We start from the raw sequence: 24,756 nt of genomic DNA on the forward strand, positions 1-24,756 counted from the left end.
GACGAACATAAGTGATTCAGTACTGGGTCAGAGCACTTGCTAGACTAAACTGGGAACATGCCATCACACTGGGGATCACGTAAATGTTTTTCAACTTTGTACTTACAAACATTTAAATTCATATACATATATTATTATTTGCATTTTTAAAAAAGTAAAAATGAAAAAAAATAAAAATAAAAATGAAAATTCTACACATTACACATGTGACATGCAAAAATAAAAATATTCTCATGCAAGTTAAACCTTGTCCACCTGGTTAGGAAAATTTCATGCAACAATGAGGACTCTTGTTGAAAGACCTTCCTGAAGTTCTCAGGGACACTATTTTTACACAACACAGTTACAGAGCCCTAGCAAAGGTCTAACACATGCCTGTCAGTACAGTTAGTTGGATAATATGCAAGGGCAAATTTCATGGAACCTGATCTAATCACACAGGTGCACCACACAAGAATACTATCAGATTAATGAAGCAGGGTAAGACAGAAGACAACAGTCAATTGAAAAGAGTTATAACAACAGTTACACAGAGAATCTCTCAATTTCTCAAAATCAATCGGAAAAACAAAACCAAACAAAAATAACTGGCAATAACTCAGTTTGTTATGTTTGGAGAAGGCTGAAGTGGCTTCTTATTCTCCAGCTTCTTGTTTGAATTTTTCCATTCCATCTTAAATTATGACTGAGGTGCCGAATGTAACTGCTGCACCTTTTAAGGTGGAATGGGGAAATTTGATAGAGAAGTGACTTCATCTTCACAACTGTAGTGTTGTACAGTTTCTCGTTGCAGATTTAACATACCAGGAGCTTCTAAATGTGAATAAATCCATTTGTCTTTAAGTGTTCGCATGTCCGGTCTCAAAGATATTTTATTGACACAGTGACCCCTGACTCTCTACAATGAGATCAAATGTGAAGTTATGCCGTCATTAAAGAAAACAGGCAGGACGGCTGTAACGTGCTGAGTGTACATCCATTATCACAGGATCTTATTTCACTGTAACTGCTCATTTTATCACAGATGAGTGGCAGCAGCGTCTCATGTGCTCCAAACATTCTCATTCACGCAGTGAATGAGAGCCTTCCAATTTACTTACCACATCACTTCCGTTTGGTTTATTAAAAAAAAGATATTGGAAGGTAATTTATTGTGGACTATTATACTTTGCTTTAGAACTAGCAAGTCATCACACAGTGAGAAAAAATAAATCCTGTATAGAAAAAAATATAACAATAATTGTTTTATAATCGCATCACAGCCTCTGAATCATAATCAAATCGAATCGTGAGGTGCCAAGAGATTCCCACCACTAATAGATACTGTCCTGATCACAGGTGACAACAGATAATTGAAAAGGCAGGAAAACAAAAGAAATGCTGAAACCAGCGCGATCAAAGACAAAGACTGAACTAGAACGGTGAAATAAAAGAAAGAGAAAGCAAAATACACCTCCTCTGTAAGAACGAAGGGAAGGTAGACTTTGTTTGAGCTGTTTGCTCTTGGTGGAGTAAACACCTTTTTTATTTCTTGAAGCTGTTTGTAACTCAAGACCTTTTTTTTGGCTTTAAGTAGCTTTGGGAGATTCATTGCAGCCCTCTTTTATTCTCTCTTTAGTTTTGGGGGCAATTTCTGCCAAAGCCTTAAGTAGAGGAATCCGCAGGTATATTTAGACCTAGTCAGTCTGAGGGCTTGTGGGAATTGGAGTTCCCTGAAGTTATGGCCCCTTGCCACCATCACCCTCTGCTGACAGCAGGTGGTACAGGCTGGACAGCTTGCTGCCATTCACCTCTGTTGGCAGCAGGCAGTGCAGGCTGGACCCTTAAAGATAGGACTGTGCTGCAGGCCTTGTGTTCGACATACAGTGTGACCGCTATATATGAGTGATGTTTGTCCCCACAAAACTCGTCCTGAACAATGAAAAACCAAAACCTGATTGTTTGAATCTGTCACCTGTTAATTATGCTAATGGTTAGGCTAACATGTTAGGGCATATTGAAGTCATAAAGAGAGTCTGCTTAACTGTATCTACCACAATGTAAAACAATTCCCAATATGCAAATTTTCCACTGGGCATTTCAAAAATGTAACCCGTTTGTTTCCATTGTTATTCTTGTGTGGTGTGTAAATAGTTCTCTATCAATTTCATTTTTAAAACAAATCTATGTTTATGCTTAAGAGTACATTGTCTGTTCACTTTAATAAGCAAAAAGTAAAAAAACTGTGTGCGTACACTTGGAGTAGATACATGCACTGGAAGTATGTGAAAATAAATGAAGACTTGTTTCCCCTGTTAGGGAAACGTAAAGCATTAAATTTTTAGTTTGAGCAAAAGTATTGTCACAAAAGCCCCAAAACAAATGATGACTTTCAGTCACAACAAGCTCTCAAGAATTCACAGGCATTATCTAAAGTAAATGAGATGCTTTTAACTGTTAACACGGGTTTAGTAATAATTGCTTTTGTAATGTCTTTATGTAAAAATCTTTTGTCTTCAGCACTAAACAAAATCACTCTTACCTACTGTTATCCTTTTAATTTAAGCTGTTATTATTTATAACTTAATTTTCACCATTTTATTTTCAATCCAGCCCATATAAGACAGTTTATTTCTTTATCCCAATCCTTACATGGAAATGGTTTCTGCAACTTCCTCATATTAGTGTTGAACTTGTCAATGCTGTAAAAAACGTTTACCCATAAGGGGCCAGTGTGGCTACAGGTTTTCATACCAGTCAAGCAGAAGTATACCTGATTCCACCTTTTTTATGAGTGGGTCTCATTCCTGAATAGTAATATGATGTAAGCTCATGCTTGGTTATTATGAAAACCAGTAGCCACACCAGCCCTTTGAGGATAAGACAGGTGAACCCTGCTGTAAAAAGACAAAAAAATATTGACCCTCATTTGGAAATAACTGTACAATTATAGATTATTGCCTCACTGATCAACTATGTTTGTCACTGATTTAAGGAAAAATCTTTTTTTGTTTCAGCAGTCATTGTTCTTGATGGTACCATGTTGGCTGGTAAGTTTCCAAACTGCTGATTTGAAATTAATATGCATATAATAGAGGACTGATCAGATTATGTGATGTGTCTTCTCATGTAGTAACATATAAGGGGTGCTGTTGGTCAGTGTTCTTTAATGACATGCGTCCACTTATACCTTTGCTACGTTACATTCTATTAATTTCATTGGAGAACTCTGCCACATCATGTGGAGCATAATGGATTGCAGGGTGATGAAGTCTGCTACTCCTCATGGTGGAAAAGTTCAACATATTTCCATTTTACGCAAATGCTCAGAAATGCATATTATCATGATAACAAAATGTATAATGATAAAATACAGACATACTGCCCATCTCTACAACATAGTGGAAAACAGAATCCAATGTTTAGCCATTTTTTTGTTGCATGTTAAATTAGAACCTAATAAAATCATGTCTGTTCATAAAGCTGTGCATTTTTCTCCCTCTGTGACAGACAGCTTAAATATAAGACTTGTCAATACGTACGGGGTCTGTTCTGGTAGAGTGGAAATCTATCATAACGGCCAGTGGGGAACAGTATGTGATGATGACTGGGACATGAATGATGCAGCAGTGGTGTGCAGAGAGATGGGATGTGGCACAGCGGTCAGCGCCCCTCACGGTGCCCACTTTGGTCAGGGAAGTGACCCAATACTTCTGGATGATGTTGGTTGTTCTGGAAGTGAAAGCTCTATCACAGCATGCAGTCATAAAGGATTTGGCAAACACGACTGTAGTCATGGTGAAGACGCTGGTGTGACTTGCTCAGGTAAACTAATTTTTATGTCATAACACTGAAATCTTGATCTTAAAACTGATGTAAGTCTGAAACCAGGAGCAACAACAGTAACATGACAGAAATAGATCCAGAGAAAGAAGAATGAAGAATTTAATAGAGCGCATAAAGCATTTACCTTCCATTGTACTTTAATTTAAAGCTGGGCTAACACCTCACTTTTACCCCAATTTTAGCCCTGATTCTGAGCCTGTGCTGGTCGGCTCTAGTCTGCAGATTTTTGGGTCTGTTGGAGTCGACAGTTGTAGAGTGAATCGAGTCGTGTTTGAGGGGCACAGACTCACACAGATATTTTTGGTCTCCCGATTATATTTCTGACAAGTCAGAGTTTATCAAACATTTGATTTTTTTGACTCGACTCTGAGTGTAAACTAGTGTAAGCTGATCAACAACTCAATCTGAACAGATTCCTGCAACAGCCAATGAAAGCACAGTAAAAAATTAACAAGTAAAAATGAAAATACAGCAAGTAAACAAAGAAAAATGCTTAAAAAGTTAACAAATCAAGAAAAACATGAAAATGACCAATTAGTCTTACATAATGAGGGTGTAGTAATACAAAGAGAATAGATGAGCACTGATGGCCAGTAGCAGGAAGAAAACGACAAGGGATAAAACTTTGATGGACAATAAGGGAAAAAGAGTATTAGATCCAGCCAATCCTAAGTGGGCAGAATATCCTGGCTCAGCAATATTTAGTGTTCAAATTTTCAGTGTTGCGGAAATCAGACCCCTTCAGACAGGATCAGGCAGATGCATGCGTATAGAGAAATCCCGCAAATCAATGAATAGCCTATATAAAGTAGAAAGATTTTTTGGTGCACTGTGTGTCATGCAGCTAAATACACTGAAAATTAAATAAAATACTGTATAAATATGTAAAAGCATTTACATGTGTGTGAATGAGAGGGAGGCAGGTGGAAAGGTGAAGATGCAAAAGGTGGATGACTTCAAATATCTTGGGTCAACCATCCAGAGCAATGGACAGTGTAGAAAAGAGGTGAAGAAGAGGGTGCAGGCAGGATGGAGTGGGTGGAGACGGGTGTCAGGGCTGATGTGTGACAGAAGGATAGCAGCAAGAGTGAAAGGGAAGGTTTACAAGACAGTAGTGCGTCCTGCTATGATGTATGGTTTGGAGACTGTGGCTCTGTCTAAAAGACAGGAGGCTGAGCTGGAGGTGGCGGAGATGAAGATGCTAAGATTTTTGTTGGGAGTGACAAGGATGGACAAGATTAGAAATGAGCAGATCAGAGGGACAGTGAAGGTGGAGCAGTTTGGAGATAAAGCCAGAGAGGCCAGGTTGAGATGGTTTGGACATGTGTTGAGGAGGAATAGTGGATATATTGGGCAAAGAATGTTGGAGATGGAGCTGCTGGGTAGAAGGAGAAGAGGTAGACCTCAGAGAAGGTTTATGGATGTAGTGAAGGTGGACATGGAGATGGTTGGTGTGAAAGTAAAGGAGGCAATGGATAGGGCAAGATGGAGGCAGATGATCCACTGTGGCGACCCCTAAAGGGAGCAGCCGAAAGAAGAAGAAGAAGAAGATTCTCATACAATCTCTTTCTAGTACATTATGATTATTAAGATGCTTATAGCTTTCTACTTCATATGTTAAGTGCAAAGATATTGCTTGTAATGGTTGAAAACCAAATAAAAATATATTTGGGGAAAGAAAATCTGATTACCAGTTTCCAGTGGTAATCTAATTAGCAAACAATTAGCAATTACCAGTGATCAAAGCCAGTGCATAGTTTCATACACTTAAGGAACAGTTCCCCTTTCAATTTGACAATCCATCATGTAAGACTAAAATGAACATCTGGACATAGCTTAGTTTGCAAAGTTATAACACATTTGTTAATGTTTCTCGTTCATGTAGACAATAAACTTTTGTTCAAACCTAAAATATAGAGACGTATGCAGTGAACTCACTGAGCTTGCACATATGTAAATATCCTGCTTTCATAAGTGCTTCTGAGCTTGTGGATGCCATCTTTGTACATGATGGAACAAGCATTCCAAAAAAACCCAGAAAGATTTAATATGTTGTGCAAGACATCAAAAAGCAATGTTTTTATTATATATATATATATATATATATATTTTTTGCAAACAATGCCCAATGCTTGCATAAAGAGCCTACAACTCCAGCTGGGATAAAATAACTTTTTGTACAAAGGTTATTTGTACAAAAACGTGAGGAAGGTTTGACACAATATTTGGGTGATGTAATTTGGATTAGCTGTATGTCAAGGAAGAAGTCACTTATTTCTTAGTTGTGCCATGACTGTACAAACTAGAGAGAGGTATGCTGTAACAAAATGATTATTCCTTCAATGAAAGCCCAGTCCTGCGGTTACTATAACATGCTCACACCATTGTCACACTATTACTGCTGGTGCCACAATGTTGGCTATATTTCTCTTTTTGATAGATGGCTGTAGCAACACCAGGGATCACAAAACAGTTGTGTTACTCTAGTGCAATCATTTGATTAATCTGTTGCTGGGTGAAACACTGACCAGAAGTCTAGGTTCTAGATTTTACTATTATTTAAAATAAATGACACAGGATTACTGTTCAAAGATTGGAGACTGGCCATTTATTTAATTTCCAGAAAATTACATTTCAGTCACACCAACTAAATGTCAGTATTTTTCAGTATTTACTGTGCCCACTTTTTACCTTTATTACAGCTTCCATTCCTTTTAGGAGACTCACTTTTAGTTTCTTAAAGAAAGCTGCAGAAGTACAGTGGTGCTTGAAAAAACTCTTTAGAATTTTCTATATTTCTGCATAAATTTGATCTAAAATTTAATCAAATATTCACACAAGTCCTGATGCTAGACAAAGAGAACCAAGTTACACCAATGGTACAAAAAATATTAGACTTAGTAATTCATTTATTGAGGAAAATGATCAAAATGATTACAGATCTGTGAGTGGCATAAAATATGTGAACCTTTGCTTTCAGTATCTGATGTGACCCCCTTATGCAGTAACATACAGTTCACATACTTTTGCCACTCACAGATCTTTTTCCTCAATAAAGAAATGACTAAGTCTAATATTTTTGTCTCATTTGTTTAATTTGGTTTTCTTTATATATCATTAGGACTTCACAACTTTCAAATTTGATTTTCTTCTCTTTCTCAAAGATGAAAGCTTTAAACACTGTTTATCTGATAGGGGCAGGTTTGGTGGTCTTCAAGATGATTAGAGTCGCGTTTTTCTCTGAAGCTTTTCATTATTTTGGAAACAATTTTAAAAACTTGTCCTTTTTTAACTTACATGAATGTTAATTTCAATTTGAAGGAGAACAAAATGTCAGTGACTTCTTTGGGAAGCTTTTGTTGGGAACAGCTGTAACTGGTTTTAAGATTGGAAGAATAGAAAGTTAAAATGGCAGAAAGTAAACTAAATACATATAGATTTGATATTATATATAGTGTTATGAGCTTTTATGTCATCATCTGTTAAATCTCCATATCTTGCGTCTCTAGTAAATTTACAGCTACTGTTTCCATTGCTAACTTACTGAGAAAACTGGCACCACCAATTTTCACTGACTGATAGAGACATTTATGTTTTAGATAATAAATCAGGTCCTGATGAGATCAGGTTGGTGAATGGTGAGAGTCGCTGTTGTGGCAGAGTGGAAATCCAGCACAACGGCCAGTGGGGAACAGTATGTGATGATGACTGGGACATCAATGATGCAGAGGTGGTGTGCAGACAGATGGGATGTGGCAAAGCAGTCAGCGCACCACACAGTGCCCATTTTGGTCAGGGAAGTGAACCAACATGGCTGGATGATGTTGGATGTAGTGGCACTGAGAGCTACTTAACTCAATGTTCACATGGTGGATTTGGAAAGGAGAACTGTGGACATGAAGAAGATGCTGCAGTTGTTTGCTCAAGTAAGTAATACTTTTAACATCAGTTTACTTTTTAAATGCATTGACAACATTACTGATCATATTCCTTTAACAGATGTCCTACAGAGTCCCTCACTCACCCTGACCTCTTCTCACTCTACTGTATCTGCTGGAGAGGCTGTTCAGTTCAGATGTGTCTCGCCGAGCCCAACCTGCATCTCTGCAGACTTTCGTTTGTATAGAAATGGGCAATCGATAGAATCCCAAACAGCTGAATCTTCAACAACATTTGTTTTGACTGTGGATTCCTCACATCAGGGTCAGTACAGCTGTGACTATTCATTCCAGGGAAGTAGCTCCATCACATCCTCCAGGAGCAGCTCCACAGATCTCACAGTGGGTAAGTTAGTAAGTTCATAACAAGCTCACTCTCTAACAGTAGTAGTTGTCTGATCTCAGCATGTTTCTACAAACTCTGCCCTAGTTTATCATAAATGATTTGTTCCAGGCTATTTAAAAATTCAAGTGTAAAACACATCAGATTGACCTTTATTTTCAGTTCACATTGAAAGCAGGCATGTGAAGATGTTAGCATAGCACTATTACTCACAAACCCAATTAAGATTTTTTGCAAAAGTCTGGAATTACTCTTAACAAGAATCTGTGACATAGTCTAAAAGTGGTCTGTGAATACCCAAGAATCCCTATTAATAAAAGAAATTTTTAAAAAAATGTTTTTGACTTTGGCTGATGGATCTCATAACATACTGCTTCAGTGACTAGATTGGTTTCATTTACAAGTGACAAATCAATGTCAACAAATATCAAGGAAAATTTTTTATTGTTATTGCTTTAACTGTGATACATGCATATTTTCATGCAAAATTAGCATTTGCAAATTGAAAGGATACAATATCACAGAAACAAACTCCGGTTCAGACTTAAGCAAACAAACTCGGTTGGGAAACAGCCTTAATGTCAAATCTTCTCTGCACTGATAGTGTGTAGCTGGATTAAGGGTCAGTGAATATTACGTCAGCAACTTTCTGCAGAGCCAATTGCCACAGACCTCCAAACTTCATGTGGCCTTCAGAAGAGCCACAAAGGACAGCATAGAGAGCTCAAGAAGAGCGTAGAGAGCTTCGTGAATGGGTTTCCATGGCTGAGCAACTGTATCCTAGCCTTACATCACCAAGCGCTGTGCAAAGCATCGAATGCAGTGGTGTAAAGTGCTGCGACTGGACTGGAGGGGGGATTATGGTGTGGGGCTGTTTTTCAGGATTTGGGCTCTGCCCCTCTTAATGCTTCAGCAGACCAAGAGATTTTGGGCAATTTCATGCTCCCAACTTTGTGGGAACAGTTTGGAGATGGCACCTTCCTGTTCCAACATAACTGTGCACCAGTGTACAAAGCAAAGTCCATAAAGACATGGATGAGCTAGTTCAGTGAGGAAGAACTTGAATGGTCTGCACAGAGTCTTGACTGCTACCCAACAGAACACCTTTGGGATGAGTTAGATTGGAGACTGCAAGCCAGGCCTTCTTGTCCAACATCAGTGTCTGACTTCACAAATGTGTTTCCCATAAACACCCTCCTGAACCTTCCCAGAAGAGTTGAAGCTGTTATAGCTGAAAAGGGTGGGCAAACATCAAATTAAACCCTATGAATTAAGAATGGGGATGTCACTCAAGTTCATATGTGTGTGAAAGCAGACGAGCAAATACTTTTGCCAATATTGTGTATCCGTATTCAGTTCACATGTATGCCTGAATTTCTTTAGATAACATTGTCACTCAGATTAACTGAATTCCTTTTTCAGTAACTCTACCTGCACCAAGCATCTCTCTCAGTCCCACCAAAGAAGTCACATGGGGAGAGAAGGTTGACATCACCTGCTCTGTAGAAACCCAGTTCACAGGTGGATCCTTCACTCTGATAAAGAATTCTGGGTCATTTAGACAGACCAAGAGTGGAACCTCCATCACCTTCAGTTTATCAAAAGTGGACTTTGTTCATGAGGGGTCTTACTGCTGCCAGTACCAGACCACAGTGTCCAGTCGTGATTTCAGTTCTCCACACAGCAGCTCTGTTCAGTTTTCTGTCGTGGGTAAGACAATTAAAAAATCTGTTTGGAATTTTTGACAAAGGTTCCATGGACCAAAAAAATCAGCACTGATTCTGTCATGAAAGGATTACTTTAGTCTCTTGAGAGTTCCTGCCCATTTAAGCCCACTGTTCTACTTGCATTGTGCTTCATGTCTGAGCAGAACAGGATAATAACTGTGCCTAGGTCAAAATTTGTGTGTCTCATTCAATGATGCAGACATGATGGAAAACAGGGACAATTTCAGGAACTAACAAAGTCTCCAGACTTCAAACCCAACTACCTACAGGATCACTGCGTTTATTAAGGCAAGGAGATGCATAGCCAAGTATTACAAAGAAAAAAATGCTTGCAACAATTTTTAGTGCAGTTAATTTATATTGCAGCTGTTTTGAGATGTTCCACCCACTCTCATTCAGTTTTGCTGAAAGGATTTCAATGTACATGAATTAGATTTGAAGTAAACAAGCAATCTAGGACATTCAAATATTAGGAATTAAAGTATACAACAAACTTCTCAGTACGACTGCACCTGTCACTTCTACAGTTGGCAGTTATTTTGTACAATTCAATGTCAAACTTCTCAACAGTTGAGAACATCATAGCAAAAAAATCTCCTGACTCCCTATTTTCAAACAAAATAAAGCAGTGTGCTCCTATTGTCATGCACACTTCCAAAGATCAGCAAAAAATGAGCAGTTACAGTAACTCCCTGCTTGTGTTCCCTTTTTGATCCCAAGAGCAGTATGTTATGGGTAAGTTATTCAACCTGTAACTTCATATCAAGTGTAGGGAGAAAATAAATCTCATTTCAGGTGTGTAGCACACCCTGTGCACTACCCCAGGAGGAGAAAGGACACTAGAGGAGAGAGGTTTGCAGCAAGCATTTAAACTTTGTTTTACACTCAAAACATGAACATAAAACAAAACTGGCCACCCCTCTGTGGCTTCAAAGCTAGATTTTCCAGTCCTTATTCTCTCACATGCACGTTCCCCAGTCCTTTCCTCATGCTGCTGTTTCTCCCACTCCTTTCTTGTTCTTTCTCTGGTCTTTTTTAAAGGCGCCCATGCTACCAAAGCCTAACCAGAATTAGCTGGCTCTCATTAAGGCAGTACAAGCACCTTAACCAAGAGTAAATCAGAGCTCAGTGCTCCACCTATCTGTCACCCCCCCTGATCCACTGCTCGTTTACTAGGATCAAACATGAGGTACTGTCTAGCGGCCTTGTTGTGGAACAGGTCTGGAGTCCAGGACTCAGGCCCCGTACCCATGCCTCTCGTGGAGTTGTTCTCCCACCTGTGCCGCTAAGGTACTCCTCTTGCTGTCACTCATAGCCTTCACTGGCATGTGAGACTCTGTACCTCCAGCATGTGAGGTACTGCCTTCCCGCTCTCTATTGTTTCTGACATTGGTGATGTTTAACCCTCTGGCTAAAGACCAAACACAGGGTTTGGATCTCATCCACCCCTGGAACCGTGCCACCAAGGAGCTTCTTAACTACCTTAGCGACTTCGGCCTCAGTAATGGACAAGCCTATTCCCATGTCCCCAGACTCAGCCTCCTCACTGGAGAACGTGTCGCTGGGATTGAGAAGGTCCTCAAAGTATTCCTTCCACCGCCCAATGATGTCTTCAGTCGAAGTCAGCAGCACACCATCTCCACTATATACAGTGCTAGTGGCACACTGCTTTCCCCTTCTGAGTCGCCTGACGGTTTGCCAGAATCTTTTCGGAGCCGACTTAAAGTCACTTTCCAAGGCCTCACCAAACTCCTCCCATACACGCAGATCGCTTGGCCTGTTGATACCTGCCAGCAGCCTCTGGTGTCTTACAGGCCAACCATGCCCGGTAGGACTCCTTCTTCAGCTTGACGGCATCTCTCACCTGGGGTGTCCACCACCGGGTTCGAGGATTACCGCCCCGACAGGCACCAACTACCTTACGGCCACAGCTACAGTCAGCCGCTTCAACAATGGAGGAACGGAACATGGCCCATTCTGAGTCAATGTCCCCCACCTCCCCCGATATCTGGTCAAAGTTCTGACGGAGGTGTGAGTTGAAGATCAATCTGACAGGTTCTTCTGCCAGACGTTCCCAGCAAACCCTCACTATACGTTTGGGCTTGCCTGGTCTGACCGGCATCTTCCCCCACCACCTGATCCAACTCACCACCAGGTGGTGATCAGTTGACAGCTCAGCTCCTCTCTTTACCCGAGTGTATAAAACAAATGGCCGCAAGTCCGATGACACGACTACAAAGTCAATCATTGAACTGCCTAGGGTGTCCTGGTGCCTGGTGAGTGTTGAAGTCCCCCAGTAGGACAATAGAGTCTCCAGAAGGAGCACTTTCAAGCACCCTTCCCAAGGACTCTAAGAAGGCTGGGTACTCTGAACTGCTGTTCGGTGCATAAGCACAGACAGCAGTCAGGACCCATTCCCCAACCTGAAGGCATAGGGAAGCTACCCTCTCGTCCACCGGAGAAAACCCCAACATACAGGCACCGAGTTGAGGGGCTATGAGAAAGCCCACACCTGCCCGCCGCCTCTCACCATGGGCAACTCCAAAAAAGAATAAAGTCCAGCCCTTCTCAAGGGGATTGGACCCAGAGCCCAAGCTGTGTGTTGAGGTGAGCCCGACTATACCTAGCCGGTATCTCTCAACCTCGCACACCAACTCAGGCTCCTTCCCCGCCAGTGAGGTAACGTTCCAAGTTCCAAAAGCCAGTTTCAGCAACCAAGGATCAGAACGGCAAGGCCCACGCCTTCGGACACTGCCCGATTCACAAAGCACCGAACCCCTACTACTGCCCCTCCCATTGGTGGTGGGTCGATGGGAGGGGGGACTCATGTAACTCCTTTGGGCTGGGCCCGGCCGGGCACCATGGGTAAATGCCCGGCCACCAGACGATCGCTGGCGCGCCCCTCCCCCAGGCCTGGCTCCAGGGTGGGGCCCCGGTAACCCTGTTCCGGGCAGGGTACACAAGTCCTGTTTTTGTGTTTTCATAGGGGTTATTATGGCTCACACTTTGTCTGACCTGTCACCTAGGACCAGTTTGCCATGGGAGACCCTACCACATAGACAACATAGCTCCTAGGATCATTCAAGCACGTAAACCCCTCCACCACGATAAGGTGGTGATCCATGGAGAGGAGGTTACACATCCCCTTTCCTTAATAACAGCACTAATCCTGTCATGTCTCCTGAGAGGTCTTGTCCATTTTAGTCCACTCTTCTCCCAATTTTATGCTTCATGTCTGAGCAGAACAGGATGATAAGCACTTAGGTCCAAATTTGTATATGTTTGGTTCAATGATGCAGGCATGGTGGAACACAGGGACAATTTCAAGGACTAGCAAAGTCTCCAGACTTTAAACCTATTTCTAAATCTGGAACAGCAGAAAAAATGTTTAAATAGAAACAAGGAATCTCTGAAATATTTACCCACTTTGAAGAAAAGAGGGCTGGAATCTCAAGACACTGGTGTAATCCTTACCCGACAGGATTGCTGCTGTTATTAAGACAAGGAGACACATAACCAAGTGTTATAAAAGAAACAATGCATGCAACAGTTTTTTTGTCCAGTGAACTTATATTGCAGCTGTTTTTATATTGTTCACCCATTCTTATTAATTGCTGCGGAAACTACACTGTGATTCAAAAAGATTAATGTGATTTCAAAGCACCGTATTTTTATATTTTCAACAAGCAATCTAAGACATTCTTAAAATATTCATAGTATACAACAAATTTATTAATACAACTGCACCTGTCACTTCTACACTTTGCAGTTATTTAGCAAAATTCAATATCAAATTTCTCAACAGTTCAGAATATCAAAGGAGAAAAAAATATCCCAACAACCACTTTCAAACCAAAATGAAGCATTATGCTCCTATTGTCATGCTCATATCCAAAGAACAGCAAGAAATGAGCAGTAACTCCCTGCTTATGTAGTCTTTTTGATTTAAAAAAACATGTGTTATGAGTAAATTACACAACTTGTACCTTCTTGGCAAATGTGAGAAAATGATTCTCATTAGGGCTGTGTAGCCCAGCCTGTACACTATCTTGGGAGGAGAAAGAACACTTGAGGCAGGAGAAAGGTTTGCAGCAAGCATTTAAGCTTTGTTTTACACTCAAAACTCAAACAAAAAACTCATACCTCTCCTGACTGTTGTCATTCTTCTGCTCTATCTTGCGATTGATGTCGTCCTCCCTCTGTCAACCACGACCTTCGTTGGTATGTGAGGCTCAAGCACCACCTTCCCACACTCATGGCTGTCATTGGTGGCCAAGGGTTGGTTTCAATGGTTTCAAATACTGCTATTCAGTTCCTTCAATTTTAAATCCAGTTCCTGTTTTTCATATACTCAGTTACCAAAAAATAACACAACAAAACTTTTTGATTGTCATTTGATTAGCTATAACAAGATAACACGCTCCTTTACAGTGTCCTTAAAAGCCTCAAAACTGAAGCTTTAGCATTAGTTAGAAAACTGAGACACAAAGTTTGCTTCCTTTAGGAGCTTCAACCAATAATTGATGGGGCTAAGTTCAAGCAAAATGACATTTTAGTAGCCACAAAAGAAAGATGATGCAGGGGGAAAAAACAGTGCATGCTCCTTCAGTGCACTGTGCCATTTACTCACCTGTCTGAGGAGGACAATAGTACATTATTGACTGAAACATCTTCCCATTAGAAAGAGACAAAAAGACTTACTGTAATACAGAACTCTGGTTAATGAGCTTGTTCAAATTTTGCATTAGCGCATTTCATATTTTGATTGTATCTGGATGTACTTTGGCTAGACACCATTAAGATTCAAGATTAGATTAGATTCAACTTTATTATAATTGTGCAGAGTACAGGTAAAGGGCCAATGAAATGCAGTTAGCATCTAACCAGAAGAGCAAAATACAGTATTATTTACAAAGTGCAGAAGGATGGTACAGTGGTAACAAAATATATAGATATAGTAGGTATATAGATATAAATATAGCATACAGGCAGTCGTCAAATACACTTTATTGTCAAAAGTATTCACTCATTCATTCAAATAATTGAATTCAGGTGATCCAATCACTTCCGTGGCCACTGATGTATAAAACCAAGCACCTAGGCCTGCAGACTGCTTCTACAAACATTAGTGAAAGAATGGGTCGCTCTCAGGAGCTCAGTGAATTCCAGTGTGGTACCGTGATAGGATGCAGTCCAGTTGTGAAATTTCCTCGGTACTACATATTCCACAGTCAACTTTCAGTGGCATTACAACAATGTTGAAGCGATTGGGAATGACAGCCACAAAGTGATAGGCCACATAAAATGACACAGCAGGCTCAGCGGATTCTGAGGCACATATATTGCGCAGAAGTCGCCAACTTTCTGCAGAGTCAATTGCTACAAACATCCAAACTTAATGTGGCCTTCAGATTAGCTCAAGAACAGCGTAGAGAGCTTCATGGAATAGTTCCAGTGAAAAGAACTCTTAATGCTTCAGCAGACCAAGAGATTTTGGACAATTTCATGCTCCCAACTTTGAAGGAACAGTTTGAGAATGGCCCCTTTCTGTTCCAACATGACTGCGCACCAGTGCACAAAGATATTGATTGGCCTGCACAGAGTCCTGACCTCAACCTGATAGAACACCTTTGGGATGAATTAGAGCGGAGACTGCGAGCCAGGCCTTTTTGTCCTCAAGTTCATATGCGTGTGAAGGCAGACGAGTGAATACTTTTGGCAATATAGTGTATATACAGAGTGGAGAGCATACAATGAGGTAGCATGTCCAGTGAGAGCAACATATGTAAAAGATAAGTATGCAGAGTAAACTTGTATAGTAACAATTCCAAAAAAGTTGGGGCACTGTGTAAAATTTGGGGCAGTCGTGGGCTGGAGGTTAGGGAACTGGCCCTGTGACCGGAAGGTTGCCGGTTCAATCCCCAGCGCCGACAGTCCATGACTGAGGTGTCCTTGAGCAAGACACCTAACCCCCAATTGCTCCCCGGGCGCCGTGGATAGGGCTGCCCACCGCTGCGGGCAAGTGTGCTCACTACCCCCTAGTGTGTGTGTGTGGTGTTTCACTTGCATGGATGGGTTAAATGCGGAGATGGAATTTCCCCGGTTGTGGGATCAAAACAGTATCACTTAAACTTAAACAAACTTAAAATGGAAATAAATGTAAATAAAAACAATGTTCTCATACACACATTTTATTCACAATACAACATAAAACTCATATAAGATGTTGAAAGTGGTCAATATTGGATGCTCGTGATCTCCGGGCCCTCAGGCAGAACTGCATTAAAACAGACATGATTCTGTACTGGAAATCACTGCATGGGCTCAGAAACACTTCCAGAATTCACTATCTGTGAACATAGTTCGTCGCGAAATCCACAAATGCAAGTTAAAGCTGTATCAGGCAAAGAAGAAGCCATACATCAACATGATCCAGAAACATCACTGTCTTTTCTGGGCCCAAGCTCTTTTAAATTGAGGCAAAATTTAAACTGAGGCAAATGGAAAGTTATTCTGCAGTAAGTAAAGTAAATTCTTTTTGAAAACCACCGTCACCATGTCCTGTGGACTTTAGGGGAAAGGTGCCATCCAGCTTGTTTTCAGTGCACAGTTCAAAAACCTGCATCTCTGATGGCCTGGGGTTGCATTAATGCCTATTGCATGGGCAGCTTACACATCTGAAAAGGCACCATGAATTCTGAAGAGTACATAGAGGTTTTAGAACAATATATGCTCCCATCCAACAACGTCTCTTTCAGGGAAGGCCTTGCATAGACAATGCTAACCCACATACTGCATCCATCATAACAGCATGGGTTCGCAGAAGAGTCTAGGTGCTGAACTGGCCTGCTTGCAGTCCAGACTTTTACCAATAGAAAACTTTTGGTACATTATGAAATGAAAAATCCAGCAAAGAATACCCAGGACTTTTGAAACAGCTAGAATCCTACATCAGACAAGAATGGGACAACATTTCTCTCCAAAAACCCCAGCAATTAGTTTACTCAATTAGCTTCCCACATGTTTACAGGCTGTTGTCAAAAGAACAGGGGATGCTACACAATGGCAGACATGGCCCTGTACCAACTTTTTGAGATGCATTGCTGCCAAGTTCTAAATTAGTTAATATTTTTAATGAAATGGTAAAATATGAGTTCTATGTCCTATTGGGAACAAAAATATTGCATTCTGTTTCTATCTACATTTTACACAGCATCCCACCATTTTTGCAACTGGGGTTGTACAAAGATGCAGTTAAAGTGGCAGTGTGGAGTTCAGCAGTGTCACAGCCTCAGAGAAGAAGCTCTTCCTGAACCTGTTGGTGAAAGAGCAGAGGCTTCTGCAATACCTGCCAGATGAGAGGAGGGTAAAAACTCCATGGTTAGGATGAGCAGCACTTAAGGAAAATGTTCTCGACAGAGGGTAACTGGGGACCTTTGATACGTTGGGCAGTTTTCACCACTGTTACGTTCTGTGTTTTGTAGGTCTGTTTGTTTAGTTTCTGATCTGTTTTCAGGTCAGGTGTTTTGGTGATTGGCTGCTCTGCTGAGTTGGTTGCTTGTTGCTCCACCCAGTTGTGCAGTTTCTATTGGCTAGATCTGATGGCGGGAAAATTCATAAGGGCCCTTTGTCTGGCAGTCGGCAAGCTGCACAGATTCTTTTTCCTGTTGAGCCGATATGTGCTGCTCCAGTGGATGCCCACCAGCACAGACCAAATTTCTTGTCATGTTGTTTGATGTTTAGTAGCAGGATTCTTACGGGTGACCTGCCTTTTTTTTGTTGGGACTTTTGCCTCTGTTTTTGGAAAAGAGTAGGCAGGGTAGTTTCTTTGTAATTTATTTTCTTTGGTTTGGTTTTCAGGGCAAGTTAAACATCTTTTTTTTAGGTGATTTGTTTGTTGTTTTGGCCTGGGGTCATCCTGAAGCTTTTAAAATCCTGTTATTTTTGGTCATTTGTTCCAGAAGTTGGTGAATCTCTAGAACTGTTAAGAATAATAAAACAATCTGCTCTACTTAGTTGTTTTTTTTTTTTTTTTGTATTATTTGTTTGGTCTGAGGCTGAGTGGGCACTCACTTAAACCTTTTGTGCGTCCTACCCCTAGAGGACGTAACAACCACCCACCGGAGACCTTTGCAGTCAGATGCAGAGCAGTTGCCGTATCACACTTAGATGCAGTTTCTGAGTATACTCTCTATGGTACAGCAGTAAAACTTCATTAGTATCTCAGGATGCCGGTGAGCTTTCATGAGGCTCTATAGGAAGTAAAGATGCTGTTGCAGCTTTTTGACCATGATGGAGGAGTTTAGGGACCAGGTGTTGATACCAAAAAACTTGAAGCCAGACATGCGCTCTACCTCAGCTTCACACTGATGTAGATGGGGGAATGTGCCTGTCTCCTATGCCTTCTGTTGTCATTACACCATGCCGCCAGGTGCTGCACCTTGTTACTGTATGTCGTCTTGTCACCTCTGATCAGACCTATCACCATGGTGTCATTCGTGAACTTGATTATGGAGTTGGAGCCATAAACAGGAACACAGTCATGAGTGAACAGGAAGTACAGAACAGGGCTCAGCACACAGCCTTGTGGCATTCTGACATATGAGTTTTGACAGTCCAGGTGGGTCAGTACAGTGTGGAGTGGCACATAAATGGAGTCCTCTGTCGACCTGTTGCAGCGTTATGAAAACTGGTGTGGGTCCAGTGTAACAGGCAGACAGGACTTTAATTGAGAAATATCTAGTCTTTCAAAGCACTTAGAAATGAGGCGGTGAGTGTGGCAGGGTGCATGTAATTCAGAGCTGAAGTACTAAATGCTTTGGCACTAGCACAATGGTGGTGGTCTTGAAGCTATTTGGGACAACTGCCTGGGCCAGCGACAGATAAAAAAAATGTCCATGAAGACCCCAGCCAGCTGCTTAGCACATGACCAGGTGCTCCATCAGGGCCAACTACCTTTCATGCATTCACCTTACTGAAAGTGTGACAGACATCTGTGTTAGAAAGTGTAAGTGGCTGCTCATCAGGTGAAAAATCTGTTTTGGAGAAGACCACTGTATTTCCCCTGTCGAAGCAAGCTCTCTTGCTTTGAACAGAAGGCAAAACACTCTATTCATCCAGGGCTTCTGATAAACAGAGGTCTTTTTTTGTGAGTTGTCCACAGAGCTGTTATGATCCAGGACAGAGTTGGTGTAGATGTCAATGTTGGTATGAGAGTCTGTTGTGGCCTGGGCTGCAAATACACTCCAGTGTGTGTGCTGGAACTGTTGCTGAAGAAAGGAGTGAGCCCCTTCCATCCAGATCTTCACAAATGTTGTGACAAATCTTTGTTTCACACAGTTGATGACTGGGGTGTACTTGGGGAACAGGGACAAACAGACTGTTCTGGGTGGGGGCAGGTGTGGCTATGCAGGTGTTAGCCACACTGGTGTAAAGGTGATGCAATTTTTTTTGTCCCATTGTGGTGCAGGAGACATTCTGATAAAATGTTAGAAGTACAGATTTCAAAATGCTGTGATTAAAGGCTCCGCCAGGTGCACAGCTTGCAGTTTGCTAATAGCAGCACAAAGATCTTTCATAGCCACATTAGCATTAGCGTGTAGGGGGACAAAACACGGCAGCAGCTAAACTCGCGTGGAATGTAGAAGGGTCTGCGCTTAATAATCAGGAATTCCAGATCAGCAGAGCAGTGGGCATCAACAACGACAGTGTCCATGCACCATGCTTTGTTAATACATGCAAACACCACCACCACAGCAGCTCTTACTTGAAGCTGTAGCTGACCCATCTGCTCTGAGAGTGAGCCCCTCTAGTTCTACTACGCTATTAGAAACATTGCTGCTTAGCCAAGTTTCTTAAAAAAAAACATGAAACTACATTCTGTGTGAGAGTTCAGATCTTTAATTCATCCAGCTTGTTCAACAGACACTGCATATTGGTGAGGAACATCCTAGGTAGCAGTGGTGGCCAGTGTGGGTTTAGCCTTAGCTTAGCACACAGTGTTTTTACACTTGTCTTTACATGTCATTGACTGAAATCTGATTATTAGCCAGTCGGCCCAAAAATGCATATTTGATGCAAGGTGTAAACAGACTTAATGCGATGGACTGATTCATGAAAAATAAACCAAGGTGCTAGTGTGCCGGTACCTTCTACAAAAAACTAAGAAGGTATCAAACTGCCCACCTCCCCTTCTTCAGGTTCAAATTTGAGTAAAGCTCTTGTGTTTGCTATGGGAAAAATGTATGTGATCTCCTCTCTTCTTTTAAAGAATGGAATCAAAGCTTGTTTTAAAATTACTTTAAAATTGGCACTTCAAACAATATATTTTCAATTTAGTGCCATACTAAATGAACTAGTTAGGAATTGGGAGGGTGTTTCTTGGGCTTTAATGTTTATTCAGTGTTTTTGTTTTTCTTATACTTTCAGTGAGATTTCTTAATCTGTCGTTTTCTATTATTCCCAATGTATAACATTTAATTAAGTCAAACTACGCATTTCAGAGGTCATTTTGAATTTTTAGAATTTGAAACAGCATGTAAAAAAAAAAAAACTAATGCCAGAAAAACATTATTTTCCAGTTACTCTACCCACTCCACGCATCTCCCTCAGTCCCATCAAAGAGGTCACATGGGGAGAGAAGGTCGACATCACCTGCTCTGTAGAAACCCAGTTCACAGGTGGATCCTTCACTCTGATACAGAACTCTGGGTCATTTAGAGAGACCAAGAGTGGAACCTCTGTCACCTTCAGTTTACCAAAAGTGGACTTTGTTCATGAGGGGTCTTACTACTGCCAGTACCAGACCAGAGTGTCCAGTCGTGATTTCAGTTCTCCACACAGCAGTTCAGTTCGTTTCTCTGTTGTGGGTAAGAGAAATTCTTTTTGGATTTTTTGTCATCAATTCTCAGCTAATATTGAAGCAATTTATATATGTTCCTCCTGTGCTCATCTGGGATAATCAGATCACAATGCATCCTGAGTGTTTTTATACCTAATCTTTCATGTAATGGAGTGAATGTGATTTCATTACCAAAAAGGTAATAAACAAACTTAATGTAATGGATTGATTTGTGAAAAAGAAACCAAGGTGCTAATGTGCCTCTACCTTTTACAAAAAACTAAGAAGGTACCACACTGCATGCACACATGTGAGATGGGTTAAAATCTAAGCAACACCCGTTCATTTGCCAAAGGGAAAAATGAAATGGAAAAAAACCTGATCTTATCTCTTCTTTTTAAAAACTAAATTGAAAGCTTCTTTCACAATCATTTCAAATCTGGCATGCCTAGATTCAAGCTTCAGGAGCTTTGTCACATGCACAACAGAACGGGCAGTTAAACTGTGCAATGAAATTCTTATTTGCTGTTCCTCCATTCACCAAATATAATCTTAATATAATCTTAGAAGAAAATTGGAAAAAAAAATAGACAATATAAGAATAACACTAAAAAAATAGTAAAAAAAAAGTTTAAAAAGTGCAGTTTTATGTCCAAAGTTGAAAGAAAAATGAAAGTTACATGTGTGTACATGCAAGTATGTAGAGCAGCAGTTCATAAAGTGCATGTTGCAAGTAACAAATGTTAACAGTAGTGTTCTGTGCAAGTAATAGATGTAAGCAGTAGTGTTCTGACAGTAGCAACAATTCAGTGTATTCACCAACCTGATGGCCTGTAGTCTTAGACTTCACACTCCTGTAGCGTCTGCCTGAAGGTAGGAGTTTGAAGAGTCTGTGCTGGGGGTGTGTACTGTCCCCGATTATGTTGTGGGCCCTCCTGATGACCCTGGCATGATAAATGTCCTGTAGTGAGGGGAAGGCTGCGCCTGAGATGGACTGTACAATTTTGATCACACGCTGGAGAGCCTTTCTGTCCTGAGAAGTGCAGTTTCCCTACCAGGCCATGATGGAGCTTGTAAGAACATTCTTGATCGTACTCCTGTAGAAGGTGCTGAGAATTTTGGCTTACATGCCAAATTTCCTCAGCCTTTTCATAAAGTACAGTCGCTGCTAAGATGATGAGATCTGTGTTGTGAGAGCAGGTGAGATCCTCACTGATGTGGATGCCAAGGAATTTGAAGGTTTTCACCCTCTCCATGTCAGTCTCAGCAATGTACAGGGGTTTGTGCAGCTCCCGCTTCCTCCTAGGATTAACAGTCATTTCCTTGGTCTTGTCTGCATTCAAGGAAAGATTGTTTTCATGACTCCAGGCCACCAGCTCAGCCACCTCCTTCCTGTACGCTGTCTCGTCCCCACCAGTGATTACTCCAATGACTGTAGTATCATCAGCAAACTTGATGATGCTGATGTTGTTCTGGGAGGCCACACAGTCATAAGTGAAGAGCGTGTACAGAAGGAGGCTCAGTACACAGCTCTGGGGGACCCTTGTGCTCACTGTTCTTGTACTAGATGTGCGGTTGCCGACTCTGACTGACTGGGGTCTGTCTGTTAGAAAGTTCAGCACCCAGTTGCAGAAGGCAGGTGTCAATCCGAGGGTGAGGAGCTTTTCAGAGAGTTTGTATGGGATGACCGTGTTAAATCCTGATCTGTAGTCAGTGAAGAGCATTCTGACATGTGTCCTTTCCCTCCAGGTGTGTGAGGGCTGTGTGAAGGGAAGTGTTCACTGCGTCATCTGTGGACCGGTTCTGACAGTATGTGAACTTGAGAGGATCTATAGAGTTTGGATAGGAGTCATGGCTATTCTCACAATGCACTTCATCACGATTGGGGTGAGTGCAACAGGGTGATAGTCATTTAGGCAGGTCACAACGCTTTTCTTTGGGAGAAGCATGTTGGTGGTGGTCTTGGATGGCACAAAAGCTTGTGTGAGGGACAGACTGAATATGTCCACAAACATGTTAGCAAGTTCTGATGAGCAAACCCTGAGTGCATGCCCGGGGATGTTGTCTGGGCCGGCTGCTCTCCGTGGGTTTATTCTCTTCAAGGTCCTGCACACATCCACTGATGTCACAGTGAGCAATGTGTTCTGTGTGGCCATAATGTATCTCAGTCAGCCAGGGTTGAGGGCCTCGAAGTGAGCATGTCATGTCATTGACTGAAATCTGATTATTAGCCAGTCGGCCCAAAAATGCATATTTGATGCAAGGTGTAAACAGACTTAATGCGATGGACTGATTCATGAAAAATAAACCAAGGTGCTAGTGTGCCGGTACCTTCTACAAAAAACTAAGAAGGTATCAAACTGCCCACCTCCCCTTCTTCAGGTTCAAATTTGAGTAAAGCTCTTGTGTTTGCTATGGGAAAAATGTATGTGATCTCCTCTCTTCTTTTAAAGAATGGAATGCCCGGGGATGTTGTCTGGGCCGGCTGCTCTCCGTGGGTTTATTCTCTTCAAGGTCCTGCACACATCCACTGATGTCACAGTGAGCAATGTGTTCTGTGTGGCCATAATGTATCTCAGTCAGCCAGGGTTGAGGGCCTGGACTCATTCAGCTCATCAGGTAGTGTTGGTAACTGGTGATGTGCTGCAGTCTTTGCCACATGCGCTGGGAGTCCGCAGTGGTGTAGTAGCCCTCCAGCTTCAGCCTGTACTGTCTCTTGGCACTCTAATAAATCTACGCAGATCATGTCTGGACCTTTTGTAGTCTTCAGCATTGCCTGAGAGAAATGCAGCATGGCGAGCATGTAGCATGGACCGAACTTTACCATTTAGCCAGGGTTTCTGGTTGGGGTATTTTCTGCAGCGCTTTGTAGGAAGAATGCTTTCAATGCATCTGCTGATGTAGCCTGTTACCCCAGAAGCATAGTCCTCTAGATCAACAGTACAGTCCTCTCTCACAGCAGCAGTTCTGAACACATCCCAGTTTGTACTGTCAAGGCAGTCCTTCAGTACTAGGTCAGTTTCTTCATTCCACACTTTGATAGACTTATTAACTGGAAGTGCTTGCTTGAGGAGTTGCCTGTATGCTGGGTAGAGGAACACAGAGATGTGGTTGGACTGTTTGAAGTATGGCTGAGGCACAGGCCTGTAGGCCCCCGTTACGTTGCTGTAGACTTGGTTCAGTATGTTACTCTCCCTCGTCAGAAAAGCTCATGTGCTAATGATACTTGAGGAGGACAGACGTCAGGTTACAGTGGTTGAAGTCGCCGGCAACAGTGAACATCTCGTGTTTACTAATGGTGATCATGCAGCAGCCCTATCACTGTGGCTGAGTTTGCATGTGGTGGGATGTAAACAGCCAGAATAAACACAGCGCTGAACTCTCCCAGCAAAAAGAAGGATCTGCACTTCACCATTAGCTGTTCTAAATCAGCTGAACAATATTTTTCAAAAGTCTTTATATCAGAACACCACCTGTTGTTCACGTAGGTGCAGACACCACCACCTTTGTTCTTCCTTGATGCTGCCGTAGATCCCTGCGGTGGATGGAGTGCATTTCTAATTCTCTGGATCGCTGAGTCTAGTGTGCTGTCCGAGAGCCAGGTTTCCATGAGAATAATAGCACAGCACTCTCTGGTCTCACGCTGAGTTGTTATTCTGGTCTTCAGCTCATCCAGCTTGTTTTCAAAGGAGTGAACATTAGCTAGAAACAGACCAGGTAGCAGTGGCTGTGTAGCCCCAGCCTTTAGCCTAGCATGTAGCCCACCTCTCTTGCCCCGCTTCTGCTTTGGATGCTCTGTTTGTTGGCTGCGCTGCTCACCCGTGACTGGTGCTGCTGGGCATTGCCGGCTGGTGGTGGTGGAGCACGTTAAAGAAAGTTGAAATCCAAAAGGCTAAAGGTAAGTTAATGATGTACTTCACCAATCTCCAGGAGTACCTCTCTACCCTAATCTATATGTTTTCAATGTAGTACCATGATAAACTAACCAGCTGCGATTTACTACACTTCTGTTGCCACTCGAGTGGCAGCCCATTACAGCAGCTCATTCTTTTCACTTCTATTAAACTTTCTTTTTTTCTTAAT

At 41.8% G+C, this 24,756-nt stretch overlaps 1 protein-coding gene across 1 annotated transcript in view; it reads left to right on the plus strand.

Annotated features, from left to right (window-relative positions):
• Window positions 1-24,756, plus strand: part of LOC108434943 — a 52,095-nt gene that overhangs the window by 19,984 nt on the left and 7,355 nt on the right. Inside the window, exons 2-7 of the mRNA XM_037544568.1 lie at window positions 2,997-3,029; window positions 3,490-3,804; window positions 7,425-7,751; window positions 7,825-8,109; window positions 9,529-9,816; window positions 20,414-20,701. Of these exons, the coding sequence (XP_037400465.1) occupies window positions 2,997-3,029; window positions 3,490-3,804; window positions 7,425-7,751; window positions 7,825-8,109; window positions 9,529-9,816; window positions 20,414-20,701 (1,536 nt within the window). The remainder of the gene's footprint in view (window positions 1-2,996; window positions 3,030-3,489; window positions 3,805-7,424; window positions 7,752-7,824; window positions 8,110-9,528; window positions 9,817-20,413; window positions 20,702-24,756) is intronic.

The sequence above is a fragment of the Pygocentrus nattereri genome, chromosome 14, assembly GCF_015220715.1.
Source record: "Pygocentrus nattereri isolate fPygNat1 chromosome 14, fPygNat1.pri, whole genome shotgun sequence".
Taxonomy (NCBI): Eukaryota; Metazoa; Chordata; class Actinopteri; order Characiformes; family Serrasalmidae; genus Pygocentrus; species Pygocentrus nattereri.